The sequence below is a fragment of the Pygocentrus nattereri genome, chromosome 16 (genome assembly GCF_015220715.1).
Source record: "Pygocentrus nattereri isolate fPygNat1 chromosome 16, fPygNat1.pri, whole genome shotgun sequence".
NCBI lineage: Eukaryota > Metazoa > Chordata > Actinopteri > Characiformes > Serrasalmidae > Pygocentrus > Pygocentrus nattereri.
In genome coordinates this window covers 26,625,318-26,640,331 of record NC_051226.1, presented here as the reverse complement: position 1 = coordinate 26,640,331, position 15,014 = coordinate 26,625,318, and the positions used below count along the sequence as shown (strand labels likewise).

Sequence of the window (15,014 nt, the reverse complement as noted above, 5' to 3'; positions counted from 1 at the left end):
GATCCTCTCTGCTTTGTTTTTTTCCATTCAAAATGTTGTGAACAGTTTTATCAGTGGCAACTCAATCCGGGGCTACATAATAAGCGTCATAAGCAGCTGTGCTGCAGCAGCCATGGAGCCCCCTAACAACTTCTGGTTACTGTATCATTATGTCTTGTGGGTAATGCACTTGCCTCTTTGCCCCTTAATGACAATTCAGTGCAAGAATGTCCCTAAAATTATGCTGATTGAATTTTTAAAAATTCATCATTAATGATTCTTGTATGTTTAAAGGCCCCATTCATTGTTTTATCACTCTTAAGCCCGCCTCATATTCTCCATCCTCCATTACCTCAGTCGAATCTTCAGTTCAGCCAGCTCTCCAGATTTTGAATGCAAAACTCCAGATATGGTCATAAGATGTGCTTATAGTGTAACCAGGTAGCCGATTAATGGTTGTTATTTGCCAGAGATGTCCAAAGACATTGGGTAACTTCTCCAACACACATAACTGTGACACTGCTGCTCAAAGGTGAGTTTTACTTGCTGATTAGTCAATAATATGAGCTAGTTTGAATAATAAGCTGTGAGTATCAGCGGTGTAAAATTCAGGTCCAGAAAGTAAAAATCCTTCCCAGGATTTTGTTCCAACTACCTGGACAGCTCTGCTGGTTGTTTGATCTAAGGAGAGAAGCCAGGCTGTTGGAACAAAATCCTGGGAAGGATTTTTACTTTCTGGACCTGAATTTTACACCTCTGGTGAGTATATAAGTTTTCACTGCAGCATCCAAATCATTGTTCACTTGAAATGGTTAGCAACCAGCAGGGACAGCTAATATTAATTCCTCTTTAATTCCTCCCCTTTTAACAGTGAGAGAGAAGTATTTGATGGGATTTTTCTCTTCATTTTAACATCGCCTCTTTTGGAAATATGTCTCTGTCTTGTGCTAACAGGCTTAACTGAATTAGCCCATGTTCATTAGCAACACTGCTGTCACTGCCACCAGAGTACTTGATCCAGCTTGCTTAAAGTCTTGCTGAGTAAGCAAGAAATCCAGCATCGTGAGACAGACCCCTGAATCCAGAGTGAAAGGTTGTCTGTCATTAAACTTATTAGCATCGGATCACCAGCAAAACACAGATTAGCCAGTTATAAATGTATATAATTAAGACAGCTTAATAGTCATTGCTATTATTTTGCATTTCAAATAACAGTACATCACGTAGCAAGATAGGGGGCCGCCAAATTCATACTTAGGACCCCTAAAAGGCTAGAGGCAGCCCTGAGAGTTATGAACATCAGTGTAATGAAGAATCAAAGTGTGGCCAAATGACTGATACACTGTTAACAAAAGCCATTAATTTTGAATTAATACACTTTTGTTAAATGTGTGAAGAACAAATGTCCATCCATCCATTTTCTAAGCAACTTCAACCTCAGGGTTGCAGGAGCCTATCCCATCGGTTATCGGGCGGAAGGCAGGATACACCCTGGACAGGTCGCCAGTCCATCACAGGGCAGACAGACAGACACAGACAGTCACTCACACCTAGGGGCAAAGTAGCATGTCCAACTGGCCTGTGGGAGGAAACCCACACAGACATGGGGAGAATATGCTCCACACAGAGAAGACCCCGGTCACTCAGCCGGGGAATCGAACCCAGGCCCTCCTCAATGTCAGGCAACAGTGCTACCCACCGCACCACCGTGCCACCTGAAGAACAAACGTGTAACTGACAATTTTACTCATTTTATTGAACTGAAGGTGAAGGTATCCTCATCATTTCAGCATTATTGCATTAGGATATGATTCTAAAGCTTTTGTTTTTGTTTGAAAACTTGTATTTTGGTCATCTCCTGGTCATTTGTTGTTAAATACTTGAAGGGACGCTCTGCCTGAAATGACAAATATCACCATTGTTACATCTATTGTAAACAGGCTCAATCACCTCGTACAGTAGCGCTGCGGTTGCTTGATATAGAGCAAGATTTTCTCATTTAAAGACTTGAAAAACCTGAAGATGCATCTTGAAGGAGAGAGAAAACTACAAGCACTTTAAAACTGCTAGTGAAGAAGAAAGTCAGATAGACAATGCTGCTGCTAGGAAGTCAAATATCACAGTTGTGTTTATTAGCCTGTACGTCAGCGGCTATGCTAGCAGTCAGGGTGTGTTTTATCAACATGGGGCATTCAATTGTTCTATGACATATCTGCACAATGCATGCTGGGTATCGTAGTGAGAGAACACTGACAAAAAGACACAATTGTACAACATTGAGTGATGGAGAGTCGTGCAACAGAATATTCAAAATAACACCACAAATTACATTAAATGCTAAGCGTTTTACCACCTTATATAGTCCTGGCATACAGTCCAGTTCCATGGACAATATTTTGACAATGTTTCCTTAAACTTACTAAAAGAACGCAATTCTTTGAGTAAAACCATACTTAAGCCAGTGGGCAGGTGTTTCTATACGTATCCATTCATTTCAAAATCAGGTGTTCGGTGTAAAAAGGAAATTGCACTGATTTTAAAATATCTGCATAATTAAAAATCAAGATGTAAATATAGTCCTTCAGATTGGTTTGATGTAAAATGCCCCATTTTAGATAACCTTGCTGAGTCAGAATCATTTACAGTGGTGGTGATAGGAACCAGATGTCTAGAGGATTTCATGCCTGTAAAAGCTCCAGCACAGAAAACAAAATAGCCCCCAAAGAAAACGTATTTTTTCAGATTTACCACCATTTTACAACCGTCAACCTTACATATAAAGACTCAGAAGACATGTGTAGGTTCACTAGTAATTTTGGATGGTAAATAAAATGGCTATATTTCTGTGTTGTTGACATGGCTACTCCTGGTTCCTATCACCACTACTGTAAAGAAAGAAAAAATAGTGAGTTTCACCAGAAGGAAGCATTTCATAATAAGCCAGTCCGAACAATTTTTTTACATCTCCGCAACCAAATTACACAGAAATAAAGTTCAGGGAAATTATTGTCTGTAGTTTGAAAAATGCTGAAGTATTCCTTTAACGGCTTCATAGGCCTTTATGGTGCCAAGTAAACAGGTAGTGTCCATTCTGTTGTTTGTCAGCTGAGCATCCAGTGCTCCAGAGGGACTCGGTGGGGAGCTGGCCGAGGCAGCGAGGGCCAGATGGAGCCTCTCTGATGGAGGCAGCATGTGACGTCACACCCAGGGAGGGGACTTGTGGACACAAAACCGATTCGACACATCTCTCTTTCGCTCTCTTTGCCTCCTGTCTGGCTCTGCTTTCTTATTTAGCATGCTAATGCTAAAAATACATTAGGGTCATATTGAAGGCGGTGCCCAATTCTCCATGGACTGCTAAGCCTCTATAAAACGATGCCAAGTTTTGAAAGCTTTCAGGAAATACGTGAAAAGACGTGCAGTGTCTTCTGAGAAACATATTCATCCACATTCCTCAAACCTCATTTATTCACAATTGGACCAAATGAACAATGGAACCTCTTAGAGCTCAACTTCTATGTGCATCTTCTGCACCGAGTCAAGAACATAGTCTACCAGCACTTTCTTCAAAGACTATTTATCAGTGGGTTTATGTCTTAATGAAGCATGAGGCTTTCATCACTGCTGCTGTCCGATGCCAGATGGTGTGGTGCTGACACCTTTTTAGTCAAAGACCTAATTATACCTAAAGCTGAATTCAGCATTAGCCTAAACAGCAGAGTGCCTATGTTCATATTTACACAAGCCTTGACACAGAGACCTTCATGCAACTAGATGAATGTTGTGAGTTGCATGCAACATGGTTTCCGTGCACTTTGACAGTTGCAAAAGGTCATTAAAAACATGCAACACATTTAATTACTCCACTAGGTAGCCATATTAGCATCTTGTATTTTTGGCACACTGTATTGTTCTCGCTGCATGAAGTCAGCCATGAAGTGTTATATACACAGCTGCAGCCTTTTCTTTGCCTTTGTATGATATTCATTTTCTATATTTACAAGATAAATTCCCCAAAAAAGCTGGGACAGTAAAGAAAGTGTGAATAAAAACAGACTGCAATGATTTGTACAAAGACAAGATGCTTAATGTTCCAAAAGCAGTTGGGACAAGTCGACGGGGAGTCCATCGTTTAGTTGATACCAAAGCCTTATAATAATGTCAATCATGTGATGCATTACAGCCGTTGTTTGCAACTGTTGTGACTGAGTTTCAAGTGAGTTGGAAGATGCTTTATATTATGCATTATATTATGGCGAAATTTAGATTCATGTAGGCTTCAGGTAACCAAACTTGCATGGAGGGTTCACTGTGTAAAGCCACACTTATCTGTTGCATCTGTAGTGTACCATCAAATTCCACAGATGATAATTTGTGTTTCCCAATACTTAGTTAAAAAAAAACAAACTGTTGGCGAGCAGCTCATAGGTGGATTCCAAGTGGCACAACAGTCTAACCCTGTGTCGATACTAGCAGGCATCAGAGCGATAAGTGACAAGTCCTAGAATTAGCAGTTAGAGTGCTCTTCTCCAAGTGTGTTGAGCTGTCCAATGAAGTTGAGTTAGCAGTAGTTTAAAAAAGATGTGGTGTCACTTCACGCGTCCCTGAGAAAGCACCTGCTAGCTTTCACCTAGCTTCCCAACTCGGTAGCACCCGTGTGACAGGAGACATAGCTAGCGCGTGGGAACTGGATTTATGACTAAATTCCAAGGGAAATTGGCAAAAACATTACAAAAGATCAAAAAAGGTTCACCTACAGTAAAGCCAGTGGGCAGGGCAGTTTCATTCAGTTTTCTTCTACTAAGTATAGGAAGACATGTCAAATGATTTTCTGCTCATTAATTATTTACATTACATAGATTACATTAATAAATACTACACTGTTTCTTTAAAGGGGAATTTCACTGATATTTCAGAATTTTGGCATAATTATACGGTTAAATTGAAAGTCATTCAGAGTGGTTTGATGTGAAGTGCTCAGTTTTAGAGAACCTGTCAGAAGAGTCAGAATTCTTCACAGTGGTGATGACAGTGACCAGACGTCTACCTCTGAAAGCTCCATCACAGAATGTCTCTACATGAAAGTGTTCTGGAAATACTGCCTGATTCCTCAGACACTGTGCTACAATAATTTTGAGATATGTGAAATTATGAGATGAAGTTAATGATTCAGAATCCATATTAAACCCACTGCAGCAGCTACAGAGTGGCAGTTCAAGCTCCTGCTCTTCCTGGATCCCCACAAAATTGTTTTATTCTTATACATTTTGGGACAGCACAGTATTTCTGTCCTGTTAAATCTTGCATGGTTTCACTGCATGTTTTGATGTACAGGCTCTGTGTATTTCCTCAGAAGTCATTTCTCTGCACCGCTTATGGTCAGAGCAGTCCACGTGTTCTAAAGAGCAGCAGGGATGGTTCAGCTAAGTAAATATAGAACACAGACAGTGCTACGCCACAGATGGTTCTATGCCAAGATGCGCAGTTTGCTGTTGCTGGAACGCCACAAATCAAATCTGTTGGTTGAACCAGACTCATATGCTCTTTTAATACATATACTATTATAAATAACGTTGTATTAGTAGAGTCTACTATTAGAAATGGTTAAATGAGTCTCTATTCACCCCTTAAACTTCAGGTTTATTAGTAAACTGTGAGAAAATGGATGTAGTGCTTGCCTTAATAAATGCTACAAATTATTAGCTAAATACCATGAAAGTAATGTTATGAGAGTGAGAAATGATTAGGCCTTTTTTACAGCTGCACTTTACACGGTGTGAACATGAATAATAAAATAATAACAGAATAGAAAACGGTCTTGAAAATGACTGGAATGAAATAAAGTTTGTTACATTATCTTCTCCTGCAAAGTGACCATTTTGTCTTTGACTTTGTTTTGTGGTAACACTTCATTCGGACAGCCCACTGTAAATGCTTAACATGCGTATCTTGCTACTTGGAACTATCCATTAAACCAGCCTTTATGTACAGTAACCCTGGATCTAAGCCTGACCTTAACTAGGGGCTATCCAAATAAAGTGGGACCAGTTTTGCTACAGCTGTGACCACAAGCTGGCCAATATAAAAGAAACAGCGAAAGAAACATAGAACATCATTCATGATGAGTTTTTTCTTCCATTTTATTAACTACTCATACATGCATATTTGTCTATATTTATTCTGTGTGATAGTCATTTTATACCTAGATACCCAAAATCATCTTACAAGCAGTGTTACAAAAATCTATACAACAATATATTGTAAAACACACCGATACTGTATAGATATAAATTATAGACTGTAATGACAGATTACAACAGAGCATGGGTGCGGCGATTCATCTCCGCAGTGGAATATGCTGTAGTAATGTTTAGGGTCTAAAAGCATGAAGAGGCTTGTGTGAAACAGACAGCACAACATAAAAATTGAAATGTTAATAGCTCACAGTCTTCCAGCTTGTCGCGCTCACTTTCCCTCTCACTCTCACAGTAACGAACACAGACATACACAGCTTCGGTTCCCTATACGCCCTCCGTTACCTAACGTCATCTCCGATCATTAATCATTAGCGCTAGAGGAAAGAAAAAAACAAACACGCAAACAAAAAGACAACAACACAGTCTTCCCAATTCAACATAGCGTCCATTAAATAAAACCAAAAAAAAAACCCCCAATGACAATCACGGTAAGTTAGGGTCAATATTCATCACAACACTGTCCACTATTGAACAAAGTGACAAATTAGATATCAGAGCACTCTGATCGCTGTAAAAGGAATGTGCGCATTTGTAGAATAAGCGGTACAGACTTTGATCGTCCATATCGTACTGATAGAGCGTGAAGCAGAAGAGAGATATCCTGGAATGGATTCATACTTGAAGCAGTACTGAGTCATGCCTCTTTACATAAAGTTAATACAAGTGCATATGCCACTGCTAAATGGATGTCTGTCTCTTTTTTTATGGTGCGGACTGCAAAGGTTGGACTATGTATTTTTATTCTCTGGACGAATATAAAAAGAACATCGGAATCAAAAGCACACAACAGATATCTTTTCCATAAAGATTTTCTTGGCAACTTCGAACAACTCGCAAAGGAACGTAACCATACATTTGTATATAAGTTCATTTTCACACTGTATACTGTATGATTTCTGTGCTTACTGCCAATATACACTTCATCCTCCCCTTACGCTGACTATGATGTCTTCACTGCTTTACATCTTTCTGTCTTCACTGAAAAAATAATGCATTTACGTGATTCAAATATGTACTTCATTTGTATTCGAAACCATGACTGACCACTGACACTTACTTTTGGCTGTATGTGGCTTTCAAACTGTAATATATGTCATATATTTGCATTTTTGGTGCCCATACATCAAACACAATGGCACAATCCTATCCAGCCTGCAAAATTATGTTAATTTTCTATTAATATTAGCCAGTTTCACAGTGCAGTGCACTACAATCCCCCACATGATACAAATTGCCTATTTTGCTGTTGATATTTTGGTGTATTTTGAATAAACAGGTGTTTTCTGGCCCACAAATCTTTTAAGAATTTTGTGTTTGGCACAGTGGAAGTGAGATATTTACACTGGTGTGATGCTGACGAAGGTTTTTATTATTAGGGTGTTTTTCTCCTGCATATACAAAAACACCGGTTTGAGAGACAGCTATAACCATCACAATAACCAAAATTAACAACTGAGTTATTGTTTAGATCATTCTAGTTCAGACGATGCCTTTTTAAATGCAAAACACTGTATCTTGTGCTTCTAAAGAAGCTGGACGCCTTTCTTACGGACAATTTAACCAGAGAATATGTAGTGAATCAGAATCAATATATATCAGAACTACATCAATATATATCAATCAGAACTGCATCAATAATGTCCTCTGAGTTTGTCAGACACTAGAGGGCGCTCTTGATCGGGTCCAATATGAAAGGAGATCTTGTGCTCCACTTTTGAAAAGAAAAATGCACTCATTTTCTCAAAAGGGAAAAGAATAAAATATTTCCATACTTATTTTTAAGTGCTTTTGAACTCATGTGCATTCTTGGAATCAATGAGCATAAACCGCTTTACTCGAGATTTACCAACTAAAATGGTGTGTTGATGTGTCGATTGCTAATTTTTAGATTTATCACTTTGTAAAGAGTACAAAGTGATATAAGGTTAGATGAGCTGGTTAGGTATGGGAGGCAAATCCTGCCACAAAGGATATTTGCATGTTGGTCAGAGAGAAAAAGAAAAAAAAAACTGGAAAATGTATGTCATGTATTGGTTCTTCTGGTCAAATGTTTGTCAACTTTATCCTGACCTGGAAGAGTAAAGAGTTCGCTAACTTGTTGTTGACTTCAGCTGCAGATGGCACTAAATACAGAGAAGAACACCGAACATGACTAAACCCTGCTGGTAACGATATTGAGAGGGTACCAAAAACATAGAACAGGCCTTGAGTATTTTTGACTCCTTGCAAGAGGTTCTCTCAAATGATCTTTGATTCATTTCGTCAGACTTCTTACTTGTAATTTTAAACCTGTTACGTTTTTTTTTTTTTTTTACAGCTATTACTTTTCTACAGTGGCTGGTGGGCCTGGGTTACATGTGAATAAGGTGAAGTGATACTTGAGAGATTTGGTCAGAAGACACTGGCGCTCACAGAATGCCTGTCAGCCACACTGCAAGGTCGGAACTAACTGCGGCATAAATATGAAATCTAAACATATTATTATATTTGTAATGCAATATAAATGCGATTTATTTTATTAATGTGAAAATTATATATATATTTGAAACAAATACATTTGCATTCCTTTTTTCAGTGCTCATCTTTCTTTTTCCTTCCTTTCCCTTCTTTCCTTCTTTCTTCCACACTTTCTTAATACTTTTTCTTGTTTATTGCACGCAAGCCCTGTGTCTTCTCCTCTCCTATCTTCTCCTCTCCTCTCCTCTGTTTCAGTCACTCCTACTTTTCTTACACTCCTTTATTTCCAGCTTTGCTTCTTTCTTTTATACTCCTCATTCTTGAGAGGATGTCCATCTGTATGAGGAAAGTGTGTGTGACCTGGTAATGTGAAATTAGCAGCAGCATGTATGGGACAGCGAGCGGTGGCAGACTCTGCCCACCTCAGTCAGACCACTCGTTCTCCTCAGGCTCTGATTCCTCGTCCGACTCGCTGTATTCGACGGCGATGCGGCGGGACAGGATGGTGGCCACATCGTTGCCCACTGGCTCCTTCTTAGCTTCCTGCTCTCTCTGCTCCTGCACCTTCCGCAGCTGGATGCCTGGAGGTAGGAGCCAAAGATGTGTGAAAAAAAGCTAAGCAAGTCGTTCCATCACTGTCACACAGTAAAATGTAGGATGATTACATTCTGTGCTGTAGTAAATACAAGTAAAGCTACTTTGAAATGGTAAAAAAGTTAAAACAAATAAACAAGTAGAATTTTTTGAAAGTGCAGAATTTCAACTTTTAATCAAGACTACGTTTGTGTTCGTAAGTAGAAGAGATTTCTTAATGTTAAAAAAAGCTTAGAAAAGTGCAAATAAATTGTTATAGTTGGGAGATTTCCATTTAATTTTTATTTTTCTTCAGTTTTTCTTTCTGTATTTTGATTTTGGTCCAGTTTCAGTTAGTTTTAAAGGTGCATGAATAGTTCTAATATTCGTTTTACTTCCGTTTTATTTTCTGAAAAGTAGCACTTAGGTTTACTTTTATTTAGTTTCAGTTTTAGCTTTTTAGGTATTTCGTTTTTCGTTTAATACTATGACAAAGTATTTGATGAAGGTAGAATAAAACTTGCACTAGTCTAGCCTGCAGTAATATATTTCCCTAGTGGGACATATATTTTATTAATCCATAGCAAAGCTCCTATAACTAACCACATTGGTGACAGTTTTCTAGTTAATGCTAAAGCTGCAGCCTCAAAACTCCCAAGGACACCATATGTTAAGTGCTGTGTTACTGCAAAGGCAAATGTTTAGGATCCATAATTATTTAACCTTTTCAATCAAATGTTTTACTGGCAATACAGTCAGAGATTTTAGCCATTTTTCCTTTGTCTCGTTTAAATCTGTCCCAAGAGGAGTTACAGAGTGTGCATGTCCACGTTGTGCAGACGAAAAAGTATCAGCATGTAAATCAGAGCTTTCTGTGAGCTACCTATCAAAGCACGAGGCTTCCAAGCAAGTGTTTGGGCTCAATCAGAGTGTCATTCACATCAATAAACATTTATACTTGATTGATTTAATCTGAGCAATGATCAAATGTGAGTGATGTGTGACATGCTGCTATTCATGCATGTTCCTGTTCACAAAGCTAGTCTCTGACACAAAATATCAAATATCAAACAAGCACACAAAGAAATCATATTATTAACAGAGGACAGCAGATTAAATGGTTATTGGTAGCTTTTTACATTGGCCTTAAAAGGCTAAACTGTTAACAAACTGTTGTTAGATTTTTCTTAATCTTATTTTTTAAATACTTTTTTTAAATGTACATTTTTTGTGGTTCTGTGATGTCTTACATTTGACCTTTCCAACTGACCATATGTAATAGAACCAACCTTTGCAATATAAATCATAAATACAACAACAGATAAAAATTAAACAACACATAAATAAAGATAACATGAGGACAGCACTTGATGTAGGGGTTTGTTTAATTGTTTTAAAAATGCAGTTTAAAATGAATAGATTCATTTTTTAACTAGAGTCAACGTGCACGAAGAGCATCTGCTATAGCTGCTTACCTCTGCGGATGGCAGCCAGCAGGTCGCTGCGGGCGTCGCTCATGGGGATTAGAGGCACCTGGCCCTTCCTGGGCAGCGTGGCCTCTCCAGACACGTGTGTGGCAGCTCTGGCTGGAGATGGAGCGTGGGTTGGGGGTCCTGGAGGGGGAGGAGGTGGAGCGACTGGGGGTCCACAGCTCACAGGGTGGGACGGTGAGGGGGCGTATGCTGAGGGCGGGGCAGGGGGAGGAGATGGGCTGTAGGGGCGGGACAGAGCAGCCACTGTGCCAGGGGCCAGGGCTGGAGGTCCGGAGGTGCTGTCGAAGGCGGTCTGAGCAGAGGGGATCAATGGGGGAGGGGGAGGAGGTGCAGGAGGAACAAAGTGCTCTGGCATCTGATGACCACTGTAATGTAAAAGAAGAGGAAGAATTACACTGCAGGCCAAAAGTTTGGAAGCAACTAGGTGTAAATCGGTTTGATTCAATAAGACTTTTTTAGGAAATAATTCAGTACATTATGAAATTTCAAATTTCACTATGATTTGATTTGATTAATTTAGTAAGATTCAAAGTAATTTAAAAAAACAATGAATACAAATGTAACTGGTGGAACTGTTTACCCAATAGTGGAATACAGATGATATCCAATATCCAATACCATTTAATTTTTGGCCAAAAAATTAGTACATATTATTGTAATTATATCCATTTAGGATCCCATCACTCCAAAATCAGTGCAGTTGATACTTTCAGATCAATGCTTCCTTGAAGCATTTTTATGATGCTGGAAACACTGACTTTGTAAAAAAAACAAGCAAAAAAAAACATCTTTTTTCAAGAGACAATGGACAGTAAAATGCTCAAGCGGTGACAAAATTGCTTGATCACTCATAAAATCTGACCTGAAACCTCTGATACCCACATAAACACACACACCACATTGTAGCATTTTTCCTTCTTCTGAGTCAGTAATGCTACTTTCAATCTTAGCTAAATCTTAACGTTAACATAATCTAATGAGATCCACCTAATTCTCATATTCAGATGCTTTTGTTTACATTTAAACATTCATCAATGTAATTCCTATATAATATATTAGAGTAAACATACAGCACTGCAATCCAGTGGTATTGGTTAAACTAGATGTTAAACAATATGTTGTGTTGTTTTGGCTGTTAGCAAATTACCTAAAACAGATTTTTGACTGCATGGCCTGTTGTGCAGGGTAAATGTCTTAAACCATATTAATGGTTTGTAGTTTAGCACACTTTTAATCAAAAACTGGCAGATGAAACACAACTCACAGATATGGCCTAAAACGAGGCATTGTTACATTATTTGTGAGGTTATGTGTCCCACAGGGAGAATTCACAATTTTTGTTTATTTATTATTATTATTTTTCTTTAAAGTCCAGCATGCATTATGAAAATACAACATACAGTAATTGGAATCCCTGTGGTGGTGACCTTTCCTGACCTAGACACTTAGATATAGACTAATAAAACTGACTCACAACTGACAAACAAAACTGTATGTCAATATAACATATAACAATGATGCTATCTTTATTTAACATAAAATGGATGCCAGAGACACATTTTTACTCTTTCAGCCAGAGAAAAGAAGCTATACTGAGTTAAGGTATTGATATAAGCAGCTAGTTGCCCTCCTAACTTTGGCCTTTAGCTCATTATCCTTCTTGTCTGATGAGTCATTTCTGTGATTCTCTCCGTCGTAATATGATTTGAAGAAAGTTACTACAATCATATGGATGCAATAAGATATCCGGCTTCTTAGTAGCAACCTTAATCACCTGCCATCCTTTTGCATTCACCAGGTAATTAAAAAAAATTCAAAACAGCCCACAAAAAATAGACCTTAAAGCAGTTGTAGTTTTTCAAAAGATCCTCCCACCTTCAAGATGCATCATCAGAAGAGTTTTTTTTCCCAGAATTAAAAAATCTCCCTATTGTGGAGTCTCTGTAGGAGGTAATTAAGCACATTTTTTAACAGAGGCAGTGATGAAAGCAAGGCCATATCCATGTGTAGGCCCTTACCCAAACAAATAGGGAAAGAATATTTATTAATTTGATTTGTTTTAAGATTAATAAAATGTGATTTGTTCTTTGTGAGTGCTGTCATTATATTACAGGCAATTAAATCAATACACTCTCCACCAAGCTCCGCCTTCTTTTCTCAGTCTTTCAATCATTGCTCAGCATTGGTTGCTATCTACCATTGCCTTATACATTCAGTTTGCTATCAATGTTGTGTTTGAATTTGAAGCTCGTATATCAATTTAAAGATGTGACTGAGGATGATTCAAAGTGAGATTCTATCCTGTAGAGTATGTACTTTTTCACCTACCCAAAGCCAAAAATAAATAAAAAAAAAATCAGTTGTGTCTTCTGCAAATACTTACCGTGCTCTTTTACTACAGAAGTTGACATGGTCTTTGTAAAAAATTTAAAAGCAAATATCAAATGTTACATCAAGGCATAGAGCCATCAAGGATAAGACACAAATAAACCTTAAAGATTTTGCATGCGAATTGTGGCTTTTGCCTACAATACTTGGGCTTAGTTTTTCAGGTTTGCTGTGTTATTCTTCCTCATCTCTGCACATCTCAACGCTGATTTTATCTCAGTTATAAAACCTTCATAGGGCAAACATGATGTATGCTTTATACTGAAGGGTGATGCAATGTTGGTTGGGCCTGGGTCTAGAAATCCTGTTTTCTGGTTGATTACTATATATATATATATATATATATATATATATATATATATAGAGAGAGAGAGAGAGAGAGAGAGAGAGAGAGAGAGAGAGAGAGAAAGAGAGAGAGCAGAAATGATGGAACAGGCAGGGTGTAATAGAGTAATAGACAATGGCCCAATGTAATGGCTTTAGCAAGTTGGCCTACCCACTTTTTCACCATCCTACACAAAAATGCACTTCTGCCTATGCCACTGGTTGAAGTCCCCTAAAATACCCACCAGCAGTGCTGATGGGCGAAGACTGTACCTGTATTCTTTGGCAGCTGTAGGTCGTGGGCCGTTGAGGGAGGAGTCTGGGGGCAGAGCTCCGTGGTGCTGCTGCACGCGGCCCAGAGAGTGCTGACGGGCAGCTGCAGCAGCGGCAGAGGCAGGAGGGCGGTAAGCACGGTCCAGAGACTGAGTCTGAGTCGGGCCAGAATCTTTTCCCTCAGCCCCTGCTCCACCCATGTCCTGAGGGTGATTAGGGCTGGCAGGATAGGAATGCTCATCTGACATACCAGACCTAAGAAAGGAGGAAAGCATGAAAGAAAGGAAGACAGAAGAAACAAAAAAATCACACGAACAAGTCGCCAAAACAGTTTTCAAAGAAAACTCTCTGAAAACTATGGGATCATGTCCTGTTGCTAAAGCTAGACAACATATTGTTTATTAATCACTATTGCATTATTAAAAGGCAAACATTGTACAGTTTATTTTTACCCTTAATTCCATTTGTGTGATTAATTTTTAATAATTGTTCATCTTTGAATTAAATAGGCTGTTTTTTTTACTGGTTGGCTACCCTGTATTGCAACTTATTCAAACAGTACTCACTGCTTAGAACATTGCTTAGCTCAACTACTTTAAGGCTGAATAGACTGATGTAAATGAGTAGGCTCTTGTGACACAGAAATATGAACTCAAAGTGGGCTGTTTCTGCAGCATGGTTTCCATATATGGACTATATAAGTAGTGAATGCTTAGTTTTGAAATTTTGACACTTTCAAACTCCTTTATCTTCAAAAAGTAAAGGGAAATATTTCCATGATGTGGGCCCTTTGGTGCAAATTTCTAGTCTAAAGTGAAGATTCAATTAACTTTTCAATATTTAATTTGTTAAAAAGGATTTTACAGAGCTAACTGTACACTATATAAGCTGGTCTGGCTTAGAAAAATCTAAATTTATTCCAAAACAAATGATTGTAAAGTAGCCTTTGTGCAAAGTAGTGATCTCATAAAACAGCATAACAGCACTGAAATAGACAGGATTCAGGTGGATGTCGAATTTTGATCACTGTCCATGCTTTCCAGAAAAGACAGTAAATGAAAGACCTCTAATGAGACAGATGCGCATATCAACAATATACTTTTCCATTTCAATAAACTGTTTTGAACACTTTTTTTATTTTCTGAATTCTGATTTTACTGTACTGAAATTGCTACACCCTAAATACTGATTACTATGCAGAAGTCAGAGACCACCTTGTATTCATTTAACATTCAGTGAAAATTGCCATTATGTACATGATTATTTTATT

The 15,014-nt window shown here is 38.4% G+C and overlaps 1 protein-coding gene across 1 annotated transcript in view; it reads right to left on the bottom strand.

Annotated features, from left to right (window-relative positions):
• Positions 1-8,476: 8,476 nt before the first annotated feature.
• The window catches only part of si:ch73-362m14.4 (wiskott-Aldrich syndrome protein family member 3), a 35,633-nt gene continuing 29,095 nt past the window's right edge, over positions 8,477-15,014 (bottom strand). Inside the window, exons 7-9 of the mRNA XM_017701152.2 lie at positions 13,745-13,999; positions 10,742-11,124; positions 8,477-9,274 (exon numbers count right to left, since the gene is read on the bottom strand). Of these exons, the coding sequence (XP_017556641.1) occupies positions 9,117-9,274; positions 10,742-11,124; positions 13,745-13,999 (796 nt within the window). The 3' untranslated portion in view covers positions 8,477-9,116. The remainder of the gene's footprint in view (positions 9,275-10,741; positions 11,125-13,744; positions 14,000-15,014) is intronic.